Source organism: Mastacembelus armatus, chromosome 13 (genome assembly GCF_900324485.2).
Source record: "Mastacembelus armatus chromosome 13, fMasArm1.2, whole genome shotgun sequence".
NCBI classification, from domain to species: domain Eukaryota; kingdom Metazoa; phylum Chordata; class Actinopteri; order Synbranchiformes; family Mastacembelidae; genus Mastacembelus; species Mastacembelus armatus.
The window spans coordinates 12209038-12227466 of NC_046645.1; the positions used below are offsets into that span (position 1 = coordinate 12209038).

Genomic DNA, 18429 nt, shown 5'->3' on the forward strand with positions numbered 1-18429 from the left:
ACATGCCTAAATGCATCACTAGTTCTAGAGTGATCGCTTGGTCCCTTGAGCCGGCTGGAGAAAAGACAGGTTCGTTTTCTTAGGGAAGCGCTCGCCCGAACCACCGCCTTATATATGGGAACTGTGGACGTGTGGACACTTGGTTTGGGCGAGGGGGGCCTACCCTGGGTGGGTAAAATAATTTGAGCTAAATAAAACAAACGAGATAAGGGCCCCCCTCTTCTGATGTAGGCTGAGGAACAGCAGAGAGCAAGAGACTTGTGTCAGAAAACCTTTATAAACCAGTGAAAACACACTTGTGCACAGATGCACCTGAGAGATGGAGATCTCTTTTCTCTTTATTGGTCTGAGATTAGCTCTGGGTTTGACTGGGTTGAACTCAGCTCTTACGTTGAATGGTTGTGGGGATGGTCTGAAACAAAGTGATGGGTGCACAGAGATTAGAGCTGCTGCTGGGGTCAGTGCTGAGGCTTCATCTGTGAAATGTAAACTGCAAGGTACCACTCTTCCTTCTGCCTTCTCAATGGATGGTGATTATGTTATTGGGGGTGTTTTCTCTATACACCTTTATGTACAAACAGTGGAGTATAACTACACCACAGTGCGGCAGCCACTGAAGTGCAGAGGGAGGTTAGTAAGAGGGAACAATGGGGGATAAAAGGATGTGATATTGTGTGTGACATGTTTTCATTTGAAGGATGTTGTTATTGCAAAGTTTTTGTGTACTATTGAATACTTTAAAAAATAATTTCTTCTGTTTCACATTAAGGGCCAAATCAATATTAGCTCATACCAATTACAAGTATTCATAACAATATCAGGTTATGCCTATATGGTCAAAATTAACATTTTTGTGTTTCTTAACTAAAAATATATGTGTGTTGTTGAAGTCTGATGTACTGGTACTGGTAACAAATGCAGTACTACAATGGTAACTGTAAATTTCTATACTCTATACTGTGAAAATTGTGAATTGTTTTTATCACTTATCCTGCATTTCAACAATGACATGGGTATCTGTGTGCAGCATTAACGGCCGTGGACTGAGTTTTTCACGTGCAATGGTCTTTGCCATTGAGGAGATTAACAACAGTACAAAGCTGCTCCCAGGCATCAGGCTCGGTTATCTGATCTATGACTCATGTGCCTCAGTGCCTATAGCAGTGCATGTGGCATTTCAGCTTTCTAATGGCCTGGACCCTGAGTTTTATACCAGAGATAACTGCTCAAAATCTGGTACGGTGATGGCTGTTGTTGGTGAATCTGGGTCCACACCATCCATCACCATTTCACAGATCATTGGGTCCTTTAATATTCCTCAAGTAAATATTTAACATTTTTGACAAACTAGTTTTTTTTCTAAATATGCCCATATTGACTTTATAATGTATCATTACGGTATTATGCTGTATTGTTTCCTTCAGGTGAGTCACTTAGCCACTTGTGCATGCCTTTCTGATAAGCGTCAGTATCCGAATTTCTTCAGAACAATTCCCAGTGACCATTTCCAGGCTGCTGCTCTGGCCAAGCTGGTGAAACACTTTGGCTGGACTTGGATAGGTGCTGTCCGGTCAGATTCAGACTATGGAAATAATGGCATGGCATCTTTTCTGGAGGCAGCACACAAAGAGGGGATCTGTGTTGAATACTCTGAATCTTTCTATCGGACCAACGCACGTAGCAGGATCCAGAGAGTGGCTGATGTTATCCGCAGGTTTCTATATCTCTGATTGTGCTTGTGTTCTCATCCTGCGCGCGCACACACACACACACACATGCACACACAGAAAGAGAATTGAAAAGAAAGATATACAATGAGAGAAAATAGAAGAAAATATAGAACATTTTTGTAGGAAATTATGTTCTCTTTGTTGCAGTCATATAATAAAAACAGTGAGACAATACTTCTGATTCAAAAAACTGAAAACTAAACTATACTTTGTGTTTATAATTGTAAGAGAAAGTGATAAGTGCTAATATTAGTATAATAAAATGCACTGTAATGTGTCTCCAGGTCAACAGCTATGGTTGTTGTTGCATTTGCAGCCTCTGGAGAAATGAGGATCTTGCTGGAGGAGCTGTCTCGTGAAACTTCCCCACCTCGTCAGTGGATAGGCAGTGAGGCCTGGGTGTCTGACCCAGACATGTCTAGTTTCACATTCTGTGCTGGAGCCGTTGGATTTGGGATTCAGAAATCTGTCATCCCAGGACTGAGAAACTTCCTGCTGGATCTCTCTCCCAGTAAAGTGACAGCCTCCCCAATTCTTACTGAATTCTGGGAGAGTGCATTCAACTGCAGACTGGAAAAAAGTGAGAAACTTATGTAATGTGTGCGTGTGTGTGTTTTTTTTTTTACATTAACGTAAGTGATAATCACAGCTGTGTTGATGTGGTTGTGTTGTTTTCTTTGTTGAGGTTTTCTCCAGGTACTCAGTTCCCCTCACACAGTCCAGACACATGCCGATTGTGGTTAGGTTAATTGGTGAATGTGAATGTGAGTTGTTGTCTGTCTCTTGTTTGTCTTGTTATGTCAGCCCTGTGATGGACTGGAGATCCCCTGTCCCCTGTCTACTGCTCGTGTGTCGGCTGGGACTGGCGCCAGCCCTTCTGAGACCTGGAAAGATAAACGAGAGAACAGATGTGTGGATAATTGTCAAAACTGTAAGTCTTATATTACTGTCTCTGTATGTTTGTAGGTGCTGCCACAGACAAGAAAGTGTGTGATGGAACTGAGGACATAAAGAAACTCCAGAACCCGTACACTGACACATCTCAGCTCCGAATCACTAACATGGTGTACAAGGCTGTTTATGCAATAGCACATGCCATTCATAATGCAGTGTGTCAGGAGACTAATTCTACAACTCAGTGTGACAGAATCAGCAGCATAGAGCCCAAACAGGTCAGTTCAAGTGAATAATTGAAGAAGCCCATACCCTTCTTTAGCAATGATGTCACTTTTATGAGATTAAGAACTATTCTTATTTATTTTACACAGTTTGTTGCTATTCCTCCCTCATTGTCCTCACAGGTTCTTAATCATCTGAAGAAAGTAAACTTTTCCCAAAATGGTTATCCTGTGTCATTTGATGCCAATGGGGATCCTGTGGCCACATATGAGCTGGTTAACTGGCAGAAAAGTGAGAGTGGCAGCATTGTGTTTGTGACAGTAGGGCAATATGATGCATCACTGCCACTGGGCCAGGAGTTCCATATCAACAGGAACATCACCTGGGTGGAAGGCAGGACACAAGTGAGGAACATTGATATATTCAACATTGGTGAACTGAATCATATCAGCTGTTGTATCAAAACTGCATATCTGTGTGATTCTGTCATTGTGTATTGTGTCTGTCAGGTTCCTGTGTCAGTGTGCACTGACAGCTGTCCTAAAGGAACTCATAAAGTGCTGCAGAAAGGAAAACCCATCTGCTGTTATGATTGTGTACCATGTCCTGAGGGAGAGATTAGCAATGCTACAGGTAAAATCCATTGTTTTCTCATGTATATCACCACATCAATGATGGGACTGCTAAAGGTCCTTTTTGATTTATATTTTCAGATTCCACTGATTGTTTCCCTTGTCCCAATGAGTTCTGGCCTAATGCAGAGAAAGACACATGTGTTCCCAAGCCTGTAGAGTTTCTTTCCTTCAGTGAGATCCTGGGAGTCATCCTGGCTACGTTCTCAGTTGGTGGTGCCTGTCTGGCCATTATAACAGCGACTATATTCTTTCAACACAGAACATCCCCGATTGTCAGGGCCAACAACTCTGAGCTGAGCTTCCTGCTGCTCTTCTCCCTGACTCTGTGTTTCTTATGTTCATTAACTTTCATTGGAGCACCCTCTGAGTGGTCCTGCATGCTGCGCCACACAGCGTTTGGGATCACCTTTGTCCTCTGTATCTCTTGTGTTCTGGGGAAAACTATGGTGGTGTTAATGGCCTTCAAAGCTACACTTCCAGGTAGTAATATCATGAAATTGTTTGGTCCTCTACAGCAAAGAATGACTGTAATATTATTTACATTTATCCAAGTTTTAATATGTAGTGTTTGGTTGATTTTTAGCCCCCCTTTTCCAATGAAAAACTTCACCATATACAAAGAAAGAATCATCTTGGAGTGTTCGTTAGGCTCAGCTATTGGGTTCTGGGCTGTGCTCGGGTACATAGGGCTGCTGGCTGTCTTTTGCTTTGTGTTAGCTGTCCTGGCCCGGAAACTGCCTGATAATTTTAATGAAGCCAAGTTCATCACCTTCAGCATGCTGATATTCTGTGCAGTCTGGATCACTTTTATCCCAGCATATGTCAGCTCTCCTGGGAAGTTTACTGTGGCTGTGGAGATATTTGCCATTCTGGCCTCCAGTTTTGGACTAATATTGTGTATATTTGTTCCAAAGTGTTTTATCATTTTGTTTAAGCCAGAGAAGAACACCAAGAAACATCTGATGAACAAAAATCAACCCTAGTACAGTTTCACAAAATGTTGCCTTTGTTTTGTTGTTGTTAAGATTATGTTATTTGGAATTTTGTCATTTCCTTTTAAAATATCGTTTCATTTCATAATTACATTTTCATTCTGTGATAAAAAATATAGAATAAAGTGAATAAATCTCACAATGTAAATGTGACAGAAATCATTTCTTGATATTTTGACAAAACAGTACCTCTCTATGACATACAGGAAATAGACATAAGTTTGATGCAGATTGAAGCAGGTTATTCAAAATCAATCCAAGGACAGTTTCTGAGGTTTGGAGATATTTAAGATGGCAACATATAGTACAATATAGAGCGTAAGCTGTTTATCACATTCGTTTTTACATACTAGTGTATACTGTATGTCCTCCCTGTTTGAACTCAACAAAGACCCTTGATGTGTTCAACACGCTGTTTTTATGTCAGCAGGGGATTGCACGAAGACACAGCTAGTCACAGGTTCTTACTAATTAGATTTCTTTAAACATGTTGTATAACCATGATTCATGTGTTGTGTAACTTATTTGCTCAGTGGTTATAAAGCCATCAGGAAGGCTGCAAATCGACCCGTCCTGGATGGTCTGCTCGTGATTTGTCCTGCTAGACTATTAAACATGCCATTCTCTAAACTGTATCCTGCCTGTTCTAACATTGTTGCCACAATGAGGATGTATGAAGAACTGATGGCTTCCCCACCTGGGGTAACCTGTTCCTTCTTCTCCCGAGGATGTTTTAGCATTTAGGTTGTCTGACAGGTCTCTCTAGTGCATCTCTCAGTCAGTCAGCTGCCACTGTCAATTTTGGCTGCTTGGCACATACTGACGGTCCAATCAGTCAGAATTAGCTGTTGGGTACTCATTTCCATGCACTGGTGAAGGAGCTGCTGTCACTGGTGGAGAAGCCAAAAAAATTCACATCATACCATGGTGCTCTCCTCTTGAGACATATTTCCAGCTTGACTGAAAGAGGACTCTTGTGCGTATGATATGTGTTGTACGTGAAGGACATACACTGCTAGTCAAAGGTTAGGGCTCATATCAGTTTTCCAGATGTTATAAAACTGTCTCTGGATTGATATAATGTTTCAATATACTCAGTTTCAATGCACTCAGCGCACTGGTGTGAAAACAAGATAGGATCAATAAACAATAGCCAGAGGACTGCACCCAACTAACATACAGTAATCTCAGGTGAAAATATGATACCAATGATTCTTAACTATGTTCTGCAGTGTTTCAGCACTGAATGCTAAGAGTCTGTCCAAATTGTTTGTGTGTCGGTACAACAGTAGTCTGGGTCCAGTATTGAACAAAGACATCAATCTGATGTTTCTCATTTTTTCATGAAAAAGATGCAAACTTGTGCAGACTTGTTCTTGACATAAGATGTTAGGGACTAACTGCTTCTGTCTCATTGGTGTGCAGCCCTCTGGGCTATCGCTACAGGTCTTATCCCCTCTTTTCACCTGCGCACTGAAGAGAAATTCATTTATGCCCACCTGGGGTTGGCCCCGCTCGCCCGAGTGTCCACACGTCCGCAGCTCCCATATATAAGGCGGTGGGTCAGGCGAGATCTTCCCTTTTTTTCTTCAGCCTAGGTACTGAGGACAAGATCTTCGAACATCATGATTTCGGCAGTCTGCGGCGTCACCAGAATCTGCGGCGAGTGTGGTACAGGCTACATCTTCTGGGACGACCTGCACCCCCGCTCCGTGGGCTGCATGGGAGCGGAACACGCTGTTAGAGCTCTCACCCCAAGGGCAAACTGCACGTTCTGCAAGCGGCTGCCCCTCGAGGCACTCCAACAGAGAGCGGACTTTTCATTCTTGCCGCCAAAGAGTGCTGGCAGACCGAAGAGAGGTCTCCTCCCTTTGCTCTGCCCTCCGCTCCCATGGTTTCCCCCTTCTCTCTCCCCACAGAGGTAACTCCCAGCCGGGATGACGAGCTCGAACCCATCCTGGAATTAGTCTTGTACCCAGAGTCAGACGACTCTATCTCCTTGTTATGCCACTTCCAGAGTCACTCGCTCCACCCCATTCCCTCCATGGCGCGGCGCAAATGTCTGCTGATAGCGTGCTAGCTGAGGCCTCTTCGACGCTTCTTCCAGCCATGGCTCAGCTATTACAAGAGCTCCCAGGTATTATCATGACGGCAGCTAACAGGTGTCCCCAAACTAAGCAGTTCCTCTCAGGAGCCAAACCGTCAGCCAAATCTTAAGTGTCCCTCCTGAGCTGGTTCAACTACTTCGTTATGTGTTGGGCTGGTACAACCTGCGGCAGGTCGCCACGCCGTGTACCTGTTTGGCCTCGATCACTTACCATGTCTGCTTGCCTCTCTACGGCAGCGTTGGAGCTAGCCAAGATAAAAGCTCCTTTGTCGACCTTCTCCCCCTTCACGCAGGTGGCTGACCTAATGGTAGGGGATTTTCCCACGGTCCCAGCACTGGAACAGAGCCTGGCCTCTCTGTTCAGAGCAAAGTGTGTGCTACGGGCCGGGCAGCGGCCTGCCCTTGCACTCCGAGGGACGTGCTAGCTGCTAAGCTAGTGGACAGGTGCCATGAGTGTACCTTCCAGACCGCCGCTGCAGCTATTAAAATCACCGCCTGGCTCACTCCCCGCCCAGCCACTGCTCCTCACGGCCCCTCCCACGCTGCTCCAGGCTAGCCTGCTCTGGTCTACCCCGTACCCGAACCCCCTGCAAACAGCGAAGGTTCATATGGTGATGCAAAATCTGTTATCAAAGGGAGTTGTTTCTGTTGTTCCACCGGTGAAGGTGGCCCGTGGATTTTATTCCGTTATTTCCTGGTTCCCAAAAAATCGGGAGAGATGAGGCCCGTCCTGATCTGACGCGTCTCAACAAATCAATGCAGGTCAAGAGATTTCACATGTTAACGACGGCCCAGCTCCGACGGTGCAGTCACCAAGGATGTGTATTTCACATCTCAACACAGGGAATTCTTCCATTTCCAGGAGACCAGCTACCAGTACAACCTGGTACAACATGCGGGCATCTTCCCCCTGGAAATTCCATGGAGGGAGGACTCTGCGCAGGCAGGGGGCTGTAATCACCCTCCGGTAATAAGATTAGGCTGACGGTTTGGCTCCTGAGAGGAACCGCTTAGAGATTTCGGGGTTTTCAGCTGGTGTTGTCGCCACCATACAAGGGGCGCACGCCCGGTCCACTACAGCATCGTATGGGCCTCTATAGGCCTCGTTTGAGAGATAGTGCACGGAGACGGCGTTTCCTTCTCTTCTCTTCCATTGCATGCCCTCTTCAGCGATTCTGTCTTTTCTCCAGTTATCACTGGAGAGAATCTTGATATTTAGCACCATTTAAAACAGATGAGCTATTTCCTCATGCCATGAGGGGTTCATCAACAGATCAGTGCTCACAAAGCGTTTCTGAGGGGAGTGCACAGGCAGCGCCCGCCGCACGTCCCCTGGCTCCGCAATGGGACCTCACTGTGGTTTTACGTCTCTCACGGACGCTTCGTTCGAGCATTACAGCCAATGTTAATTTTGACAGCAGATTTATTTTAGTTTTAGTCCATAGTCTTATGACTAAATGCAATTTTAGTTTTAGTCATATTTAGTCACTATTTTATGACTACATCAATCTGATGTTTCTCATTTTTCATGAAAAGATGCAAACTTGTGCAGACTTGTTCTTGACATAAGATGTTAGGGACTAACTGCTTCTGTCTCATTGGTGTGCAGCCCTCTGGGCTATCGCTACAGGTCTTATCCCCTCTTTTCACCTGCGCACTGAAGAGAAATTCATTTATGCCCACCTGGGGTTGGCCCCGCTCGCCCGAGTGTCCACACGTCCGCAGCTCCCATATATAAGGCGGTGGGTCAGGCGAGATCTTCCCTTTTTTTTCTTCAGCCTAGGTACTGAGGACAAGATCTTCGAACATCATGATTTCGGCAGTCTGCGGCGTCACCAGAATCTGCGGCGAGTGTGGTACAGGCTACATCTTCTGGGACGACCTGCACCCCCGCTCCGTGGGCTGCATGGGAGCGGAACACGCTGGTAGAGCTCTCACCCCAAGGGCAAACTGCACGTTCTGCAAGCGGCTGCCCCTCGAGGCACTCCAACAGAGAGCGGACTTTTTCATTCTTGCCGCCAAAGAGTGCTGGCAGACCGAAGAGAGGTCTCCTCCCTTTGCTCTGCCCTCCGCTCCCATGGTTTCCCCCTTCTCTCTCCCCACAGAGGTAACTCCCAGCCGGGATGACAAGCTCGAACACATCCTGGAATTAGTCTTGTACCCAGAGTCTTGTACCCAGAGTCAGTCACTGTGCTCCAATGCGCTGCGCAAATGTCTGCTGATAGCGTGCTAGCTGAGGCCTCTTCGACGCTTCTTCCAGCCATGGCTCAGCTATTACAAGAGCTCCCAGGTATTATCATGACGGCAGCTAACAGGTGTCCCCAAAACTAAGCAGTTCCTCTCAGGAGCCAAACCGTCAACCAAATCTTAAGTGTCCCTCCTGAGCTGGTTCAACTACTTCGTTATGTGTTGGGCTGGTACAACCTGCGGCAGGTGCCACGCCGTGTACCTGTTTGGCCTCGATCACTTACCATGTCTGCTTGCCTCTCTACGGCAGCGTTGGAGCTAGCCAAGATAAAAGCTCCGCTGTCGACCTTCTCCCCCATCACGCAGGTGGCTGACCTAATGGTAGGGGATTTTCCCACGGTCCCAGCACTGGAACAGAGCCTGGCCTCTCTGTTCGGAGCAAAGTGTGTGCTACGGGCCAGGCAGCGGCCTGCCCTTGCACTCCGAGGGACGTGCTAGCTGCTAAGCTAGTGGACAGGTGCCATGAGTGTACCTTCCAGACCGCCGCTGCAGCTATTAAAATCACCGTCCTGGCTCACTCCCCGTCCCAGCCTACTGCTCCTCAGCGGCCTCCCACGGCTCCTAGGCTAGCCTGCTCCTGGTCTACCCCGATACCCGAACCCCCTGCAAACAGCGAAGGTTCATATGGTGATGCAAAATCTGTTATCAAAGGGAGTTGTTTCTGTTGTTCCACCGGTGAATGTGGCCCGTGGATTTTATTCCGGTTATTTCCTGGTTCCCAAAAAATCGGGAGAGATGAGGCCCGTCCTTGATCTGACGCGTCTCAACAAATCAATGCAGGTCAAGAGATTTCACATGTTAACGACGGCCCAGCTCCGACGGTGCAGTCACCAAGGATGTGTATTTCCACATCTCAACACAGGGAATTCTTCCATTTCCAGGAGACCAGCTACCAGTGCAACCTTGGTACAACATGCGGGCATCTTCCCCCTGGAAGATTCCATGGAGGGAGGATGCTCTGTCGCAGGCAGGGGGCGTGGTAATCAGCCCTCCGGTAATAAGATTAGGCTGACGGTTTGGCTCCTGAGAGGAACCGCTTAGAGAGTTTGGGGTTTTCAGCTGGTGTTGTCGCCACCATACAAGGGGCGCACGCCCGGTCCACTACAGCGTCGTATGGGCCTCTATAGGCTTCGTTTGAGAGATAGTGCACGGAGAACGGCGTTTCTTCCATTGCATGCCCTCTTTCAGCGATTCTGTCTTTTCTCCAGTTATCACTGGAGAGAATCTTGATATTTAGCACCATTTAAACAGATGGAGCTATTTCCTCATGCCATGAGGGGTTCAGCAACAGATCAGTGCTCACAAAGCGTTTTCTGAGGGGAGTGCGCAGGCAGCGCCCCGCCGCACGTCCCCTGGCTCCGCAATGGGACCTCACTGTGGTTTTACGTGCTCTCACGGACGCTTCGTTCGAGCAGTTACAGCCAATGTTAATTTTGACAGCAGATTTTATTTTAGTTTTAGTCATAGTCTTATGACTAAAATGCAATTTTAGTTTTAGTCATATTTTAGTCACTATTTTATGACTATTTTAGTCATATTTAGTCTAGTTTTAAAACTAGACTACTACTAAAACAAAGCAGGTGACTAAAATATGACTAAATCTATTGGGTCGATTTAGTGATCGCTTCGTCCCTTGAGCCGGCTGGAGATTTAGTTTACACTTAAATTGTTGGGTTTAATTTACGTGTCATTTAGTAAAACTATTGAATATACAAAATATTCTAAATTATAATGAAATGAAAAACAAGTTTCATTAAACATATATGGAATATAGACTTTCCATAAAAGACTTTAGACATGCATCGTTTATAACTTGCATATGACATTCTTCAATTTTAAAGCAAAATTGCAACTCCAAAATATTTAAAAGAAAAACTGTATTTAGCAGTAACGCCATTGCATCAAACATGAAACTGACCCATATATCTTTTCTTTGTTTTCTCCCAGCTGTTGCCATTTCATTATAGTTTAAGTCAGACAGAAACCCAGTGCAGGCTATGATGATGTCGTGTACTTGCGTATCCCGCGTCACTAGGTGGATCAGTTACTTTTAGGATGTGCATGTGCGTCTAAGAAGATTGATTCTGATTGGATCTTTTCTAAAAATTTCCCTCATTCACATTTTTGTCTGGTTTTTATTAGTCAACGAAAATGTCAATATATTTTAATTTAGTTAACGTCTCGTTTTCATCAGTGAAAACTTGTCGACGAAAATTATAATGACAATACATCGTCAACGAAATTAACACTGGTTACAGCAGGTCCCTCTCCGTTTTTTTTTTTTTTTTTTTTTATCTGGAAAAACCTCTCTTCTGCTGGCGTTGGCCTCCGCAAAGAGAGTCAGCGATCTGTCGGCTCTATCAGTATCCCCGGAAGGTCTTCAGATCAGGGAGGATCGCAGTGCACCAGTTCTGCGTCCTAACCCTACATACATGCCTAAATGCATCACTAGTTCTAGAGTGATCGCTTGGTCCCTTGAGCCGGCTGGAGAAAAGACAGGTTCGTTTTCTTAGGGAAGAGCTCGCCTGAACCACCGCCTTATATATGGGAGCTGTGGACGTGTGGACACTTGGTTTGGGAGAGGGGGGCCTACCCTCGCACGAAGAGATGATATGACCCATAGCGATAGCCCAGAGGGTTGCTCCCAAAATAAAGAAATACACATTATTAATATTTATGATGATACATTGTTATGATGTTACATTTATGTAAAGATAACATTGCAGTTAAACTGCATTGAATTTGATATATATCAGACATAATGAATATATCACACATACTATGACCAAGGTGTAGTTTTTAAAAAATATTACACTAGCATTCCCAGCTTTATATTCAGGATTTATTAATATGAACAGCCATAAACACAAACAAAGTGAAGTCAATAAGAAATAAAATGGGAAATAATGACAATTAAAATTTGAATTTAATATCTCCTTTCATCAGAGCAGCATAGGCAGTTTAAGCAAAACAGGATAGTACAAAATCAGATATCTGATGTTTACAACACTAAATTAGAAAAGGAGGAAAGAAACTCAGGTATTTTGTGAAAATTATAGATTATATTCAGCCCAACAAATTAAAATAATTTGAGCTAAATAAAACAAACGAGATAAGGGCCCCCCCCCTGTCTGATGTAGGCTGAGGTACAGCAGAGAGCAAGAGCCTTGTGTCAGAAAACCTTTATAAACCAGTGAAAACACACTTGTGCACAGATGCACCTGAGAGATGGAGATCTCCTTTCTCTTTATTGGTCTGGGATTAGCTCTGGGTTTGACTGGGTTGAACTCAGCTGTTACGTTGAATGATTGTTGGGATGGTCTGAAACAAGGTGATGTGTGCACAGAGATTAAAGCTGCTGGGGTCAGTGCTGAGGCTTTATCTGTGAAATGTAAACTGCAAGGTACCACTCGTCTTCCTGCCTTTTCAATGGATGGTGATTATGTTATCGGGGGTGTTTTCTCTATACACCTTTATGTACAAACAGTGGAGTATAACTACACCACAGTGCGGCAGCCACTGAAGTGCAGAGGGAGGTTAGTAAGAGGGAACAATGGGGGATAAAAGGATGTGATATTGTATGTGACATGTTTTCATTTGAAGGATGTTGTTACAAGCTTCTTGCAAAGTCTCTTTTGTGTACTATTGAATACTTGAAAAAATAATTTCTTCTGTTTCACATTAAGGGCCAAATCAATATTAGCTCATACCAATTACAAGTATTCATAACAATATCAGATTATGCCTATATGGTACAAAAATAACATTTTTGTGTTTCTTAACTAAAAATATATGTGTGTTGTTGAAGTCTGGTGTACTGGTACTGGTAACAAATGCAGTACTACAATGGTAACTGTAAATTTCTATACTCCATTATAAATTTTCTGTGAAAATTGTGAATTGTCTTTATCACTTATCCTGGATTTTCAACAATGACATGGGTATTTGTTTGCAGCATTAACGGCCGTGGACTGCGTTTTTCACGTGCAATGGTCTTTGCCATTGAGGAGATTAACAACAGTACAAAGCTGCTCCCAGGCATCAGGCTCGGTTATCAGATCTATGACTCATGTGCCTCAGTGCCCATGGCGGTGCATGTGGCATTTCAGCTTTCTAATGGTCTGGACCCTGAGTTTTATACCAGAGATAACTGCTCAAAATCTGGTATGGTGATGGCTGTTGTTGGTGAATCTGGGTCCACACCATCCATCAGCATTTCACAGATCATTGGGTCCTTTAATATTCCTCAAGTAAATATGTTAAATTTTTGACAAACTAGTTTTTTTTCTAAATATGCCCATATTGATTTTATAATGTATCATTACAGTATTATGCTGTATTATCTCCTTCAGGTGAGTCACTTTGCCACTTGTGCATGCCTTTCTGATAAGCGTCAGTATCCGAATTTCTTCAGAACAATCCCCAGTGACCATTTCCAGGCTGCTGCTCTGGCCAAGCTGGTGAAACACTTTGGCTGGACTTGGATAGGTGCTGTCCGGTCAGATTCAGACTATGGAAATAATGGCATGGCGTCTTTTCTGGAGGCAGCACACAAAGTGGGGATCTGTGTTGAATACTCTGAATCTTTCTATCGGACCAACCTACGTAGCAGGATCCAGAGAGTGGCTGATGTTATCCGCAGGTTTCTATATCTCTGATTGTGCTTGTGTTCTCATCCTGCGCGCACACACACACATGCACACACAGAAAGAGAATTGAAAAGAAAGATATAGAATGTGAGAAAATAGAAGAAAATATAGAACATTTTTGTAGGAAATTATGTTCTCTTTGTTGCATTCATATAATAAAAACAGTGAGACAATACTTCGGATTCAAAAAACTGAAAACTAAACTATACTTTGTGTTTATAATTGTAAGAGAAAGTGATAAGTGCTAATATTAGTATAATAAAATGCTCTGTAATGTGTCTCCAGGTCAACAGCTATGGTTGTTGTTGCATTTGCAGCCTCTGGAGACATGAGGATCTTGCTGGAGGAGCTGTCTCGTGAACCTTCCCCACCTCGTCAGTGGATAGGCAGTGAGGCCTGGGTGTCTGACCCAGACACGTCTAAGTTCACTTTCTGTGAGGGAGCCATCGGATTTGGGATTCAGAAATCTGTCATCCCAGGTTTTAGAGACTTCCTGCTGGATCTCTCTCCCACTACAGTGGCAGCCTCCCCAATTCTTACTGAGTTCTGGGAGAGTGCATTCAACTGCAGACTGGAAAAAAGTGAGAAACACACTTTTTTTTTTCTACATTAACATAAGTGATAATCACAGCTGTGTTGACGTGGTTGTGTTATTTTGTTTGTTGAAAGCCTACATTGAGGTGGATGTGAAAAACCACTTATATAATGGTGTATGTTAAGTGTAATAGCACTTTACAGGCCACCAAGATAAAAAAAAGATTATTAATATAGTTTATCAGTTACTGTAGATGTTCATTTTCATTGATTATGCTAGTCTATTAAAAGAGATTGCTTTCAGATCACTCATTTTAATGTTAATGTGAGTTGACATGCGAAACAGAGCACAAATTTTAACCAATATAAATATTTGAGTTTGTGCAAATGACGATCTGATCAGTTTAATTTACAAAAGCAAAACCAAAGAAAAAAAACAGAAAAAAAACATAATAATGAATAGTAATGTAATATTATTGTCATCGTTGGTGGCATGGTAGTTACCATCTCACAGCAGGTTACAGATTCAAATCTTGTTTGACCATCAGGTCTTTCTGTGGAGTTTGCATGTTCTACCCATGTGTATGGAGGGTTTAAGTTTCAGTTAGCCTTAATAGTCTCACAAATGGGGAAATTCCATCACCACACACACAGCAGTGAACACACACCGTGAACACACACCTGGAGCAGTGGGCAGCCAGTGCTGCAGCGCCCGGAGAGCAGTTAGGGGTACGGTGCCTTGCTCAAGGGTCTCACCTCAGTCGTGGTATTGACGGTGGACAAGGCGATGGCTATTCACTCTGTCCCACCAACAATTCCTGCTGAACCTGAGACTCAAACCTGCAATTTTCATGTTGCAAGTCCAACTCCCTATCCATTAGGCCATGACTGCCCCTCACACAGTCCAACACATGCCGATTGTGGTTAGGTTAATTGGTGAATGTGAATGTGAGTTGTTGTCTGTCTCTTGTTTGTCTTGTTATGTCAGCCCTGTGATGGACTGGAGATCCCCTGTCCCCTGTCTACTGCCCGTGTGTCGGCTGGGACTGGCGCCAGCCCTTCTGAGACCTGGAAAGATAAACGAGAGAACAGATGTGTGGATAATTGTCAAAACTTAAGTCTTATATTACTGTCTCTGTATGTTTGTAGGTGCTGCCACAGACAAGAAAGTGTGTGATGGAACCGAGGACATACAGAAATTCCAGAGCCCGTACACTGACACATCTCAGCTCCGAATCACTAACATGGTGTACAAGGCTGTTTATGCAATAGCACATGCCATTCATAATGCAGTGTGTCAGGAGACTAATTCTACAACTCAGTGTGACAGAATCAGCAACATAGAGCCCAAACAGGTCAGTTAAAGTGAATAAATGAAGAAGCCAATACCCTTCTTTAGCAATGATGTCACCTTTATGAGATTAAGAACTATTCTTATTTATTTTACACAGTTTGTTGCTATTCCTCCCTCATTGTCCTCACAGGTTCTTAATCATCTGAAGAAAGTAAACTTTTCCCAAAATGGTTATCCTGTGTCATTTGATGCCAATGGGGATCCTGTGGCCACATATGAGCTGGTTAACTGGCAGAAAAGTGAGAGTGGCAGCATTGTGTTTGTGACAGTAGGGCAATATGATGCATCACTGCCACTGGGCCAGGAGTTCCATATCAACAGGAACATCACCTGGGTGGAAGGCAGGACACAAGTGAGGAACATTGATATATTCAACATTGGTGAACTGAATCATATCAGCTGTTGAATCAAAACTGCATATCTGTGTGATTCTGTCATTGTGTATTGTGTCTGTCAGGTTCCTGTGTCAGTGTGCACTGACAGCTGTCCTAAAGGAACTCATAAAGTGCTGCAGAAAGGAAAACCCATCTGCTGTTATGATTGTGTACCATGTCCTGAGGGAGAGATTAGCAATGCTACAGGTAAAATCCATTGTTTTCTCATGTATATCACCACATCAATGATGGGACTGCTAAAGGTCCTTTTTGATTTATATTTTCAGATTCCACTGATTGTTTCCCTTGTCCCAATGAGTTCTGGCCTAATGCAGAGAAAGACACATGTGTTCCCAAGCCTGTAGAGTTTCTTTCCTTCGGTGAGATCCTGGGAGTCATCCTGGCTACGTTCTCAGTTGGTGGTGCCTGTCTGGCCATTATAACAGCGACTATATTCTTTCAACACAGAACCTCCCCAATTGTCAGGGCCAACAACTCTGAGCTGAGCTTCCTGCTGCTCTTCTCCCTGACTCTGTGTTTCTTATGTTCATTAACTTTCATTGGAGCACCCTCTGAGTGGTCCTGCATGCTGCGCCACACAGCGTTTGGGATCACCTTTGTCCTCTGTATCTCTTGTGTTCTGGGGAAAACTATGGTGGTGTTAATGGCCTTCAAAGCTACACTTCCAGGTAGTAATGTCATGAAATGGTTTGGTCCTCAACAGCAAAGAATGACTGTAATATTATTTACATTTATCCAAGTTGTTATATGTACTGTTTGGTTGATTGTTAGTCCCCCTTTTCCAATGAAAAACTTCACCGTATACAAAGAAAGAATCATCATGGAGTGTGCGTTAGGCTCAGCTATTGGGTTCTGGGCTGTGCTCGGGTACATAGGCCTCTTGGCTGTCTTTTGCTTTGTGTTAGCTGTCCTGGCCCGGAAACTGCCTGATAATTTTAATGAAGCCAAGTTTATCACCTTCAGCATGCTGATATTCTGTGCAGTCTGGATCACTTTTATCCCAGCATATGTCAGCTCTCCTGGGAAGTTTACTGTGGCTGTGGAGATATTTGCCATTCTGGCCTCCAGTTTTGGACTAATATTGTGTATATTTGCTCCAAAGTGTTTCATCATTTTGTTTAAGCCAGAGAAGAACACCAAGAAACATCTGATGAACAAACATCAACCCTAGTACAGTTTCACAAAATGTTGCCTTTGTTTTGTTGTTGTTAATATTATGTTATTTGGAATTTTGTCATTTCCTTTTAAAATATCGTTTCATTTCATAATTACATTTTCATTCTCTGATAAAAATATAGAATAAAGTGAATAAATCTCACAATGTAAATGTGACAGAAATCATTTCTTGATATTTTGACAAAACAGTACCTCTCTATGACATACAGGAAATAGACATGAGTTTGATGCAGATTGAAGCAGGTTATTCAAAATCAATCCAAGTACAGTTTCTGAGGTTTGGAGATATTTAAGATGGCAACATACAGTACACTATAGAGCGTAAGCTGTTTATCACATTCGTTTTTACATACTAGTGTATACTGTATGTCCTCCCTGTTTGAACTCAACAACGACCCTTGATGTGTTAAACACACTGTTTTTATGTCAGCAGGGGATTGCACAAAGAAACAGCTAGTCACAGGTTCTTACTAATTAGATTTCTGTAAACATGTTGTATAAACATGATTCATGTGTTGTGTAACTTATTTGCTCAGTGGTTATAAAGCCATTAGGAAGGCTGCAAATCGACCCGTCCTGGATGGTCTGCTCGTGATTTCTCCTGCTAGACTATTAAACATGTCATTCTCTAAACTGTATCCTGCCTGTTCTTACATTGTTGCCACAATGAGGATGTATGAAGAACTGATGGCTTCCCCACCTGGGGTAACCTGTTCCTTCTTCTCCCGAGGATGTTTTAGCATTTAGGTTGTCTGACAGGTCTCTCTAGTGCATCTGTCAGTCAGTCAGCTGTCACTGTCAATTTTGGCTGCTTGGCACATACTGACGGTCCAATCAGTCACAATTGCCTGTTGGGTACTCATTTCCATGCACTGGTGAAGGAGCTGCTGTCACTGGTGGAGAAGCCAAAAAAATTCACATCATACCATGGTACTCTCCTCTTGAGACATATCTCCAGCTTGGCTGAAAGAGGACTCTTGTGGGTATGATATGTGTTGTACATGAAGGACATACACTGCTAGTCAAAGGTTAGGGCTCATATCAGTTTTCCAGATGTTATAAAACTGTCTCTGGTTTGATATAATGTTTCAATATACTCAGTTTCAATGCACTCAGCGCACTGGTGTGAAAACAAGATAGGATCAATAAACAATAGCCAGAGGACTGCACCCAACTAACATACAGTAATCTCAGGTGAAAATATGATACCAATGATTCTTAACTATGTCCTGCAGTGTTTCAGCACTGAATGCTAAGAGTCTGTCCAAATTGTTTGTGTGTCGGTACAACAGTAGTCTGGGTCCAGTATTGAACAAAGACATCAATCTGATGTTTCTCATTTTTTCATGAAAAAGATGCAAACTTGTGCAGACTTGTTCTTGACATAAGATGTTAGGGACTAACTGCTTCTGTCTCATTGGTGTGCAGCCCTCTGGGCTATCGCTACAGGTCTTATCCCCTCTTTTCACCTGCGCACTGAAGAGAAATTCA

General features: G+C 43.6%; 2 protein-coding genes across 2 annotated transcripts; both read left to right on the forward strand.

Annotated features, from left to right (window-relative positions):
• Positions 1 to 2057: 2057 nt before the first annotated feature.
• Positions 2058 to 4467, forward strand: LOC113134375 (extracellular calcium-sensing receptor-like). Its single transcript, XM_026313743.1, has 5 exons — positions 2058 to 2310; positions 2697 to 2902; positions 3032 to 3253; positions 3359 to 3482; positions 3563 to 4467. Exons 1-5 carry the CDS (start codon positions 2058 to 2060, stop codon positions 4465 to 4467), a joined length of 1710 nt encoding a protein of 569 aa, XP_026169528.1.
• A 7792-nt stretch (positions 4468 to 12259) lies between these two features.
• LOC113134381 (extracellular calcium-sensing receptor-like) lies at positions 12260 to 16933 on the forward strand. The gene is made up of 8 exons (XM_026313757.1): positions 12260 to 12366; positions 12786 to 13080; positions 13183 to 13472; positions 13765 to 14060; positions 15163 to 15368; positions 15498 to 15719; positions 15825 to 15948; positions 16029 to 16933. The coding sequence occupies exons 1-8, from the start codon at positions 12260 to 12262 to the stop codon at positions 16931 to 16933; spliced, it is 2445 nt and encodes an 814-aa protein (XP_026169542.1).
• The last annotated feature ends 1496 nt before the right edge of the window (positions 16934 to 18429 follow it).

Coding starts and splice junctions, on each gene's coding strand:
- LOC113134381 (XM_026313757.1), top strand. CDS start 12,260: ATGGATGGTGATTATGTTATCGGGGGTGTTTTCTCTATACACCTTTAT. Junction 13,081..13,182: donor GGTCCTTTAATATTCCTCAA/GTAAATATGTTA, acceptor TATCTCCTTCAG/GTGAGTCACTTTGCCACTTG. Junction 13,473..13,764: donor GTGGCTGATGTTATCCGCAG/GTTTCTATATCT, acceptor ATGTGTCTCCAG/GTCAACAGCTATGGTTGTTG.
- LOC113134375 (XM_026313743.1), top strand. CDS start 2,058: ATGAGGATCTTGCTGGAGGAGCTGTCTCGTGAAACTTCCCCACCTCGT. Junction 2,311..2,696: donor CAACTGCAGACTGGAAAAAA/GTGAGAAACTTA, acceptor GTATGTTTGTAG/GTGCTGCCACAGACAAGAAA. Junction 3,483..3,562: donor AGAGATTAGCAATGCTACAG/GTAAAATCCATT, acceptor TTATATTTTCAG/ATTCCACTGATTGTTTCCCT.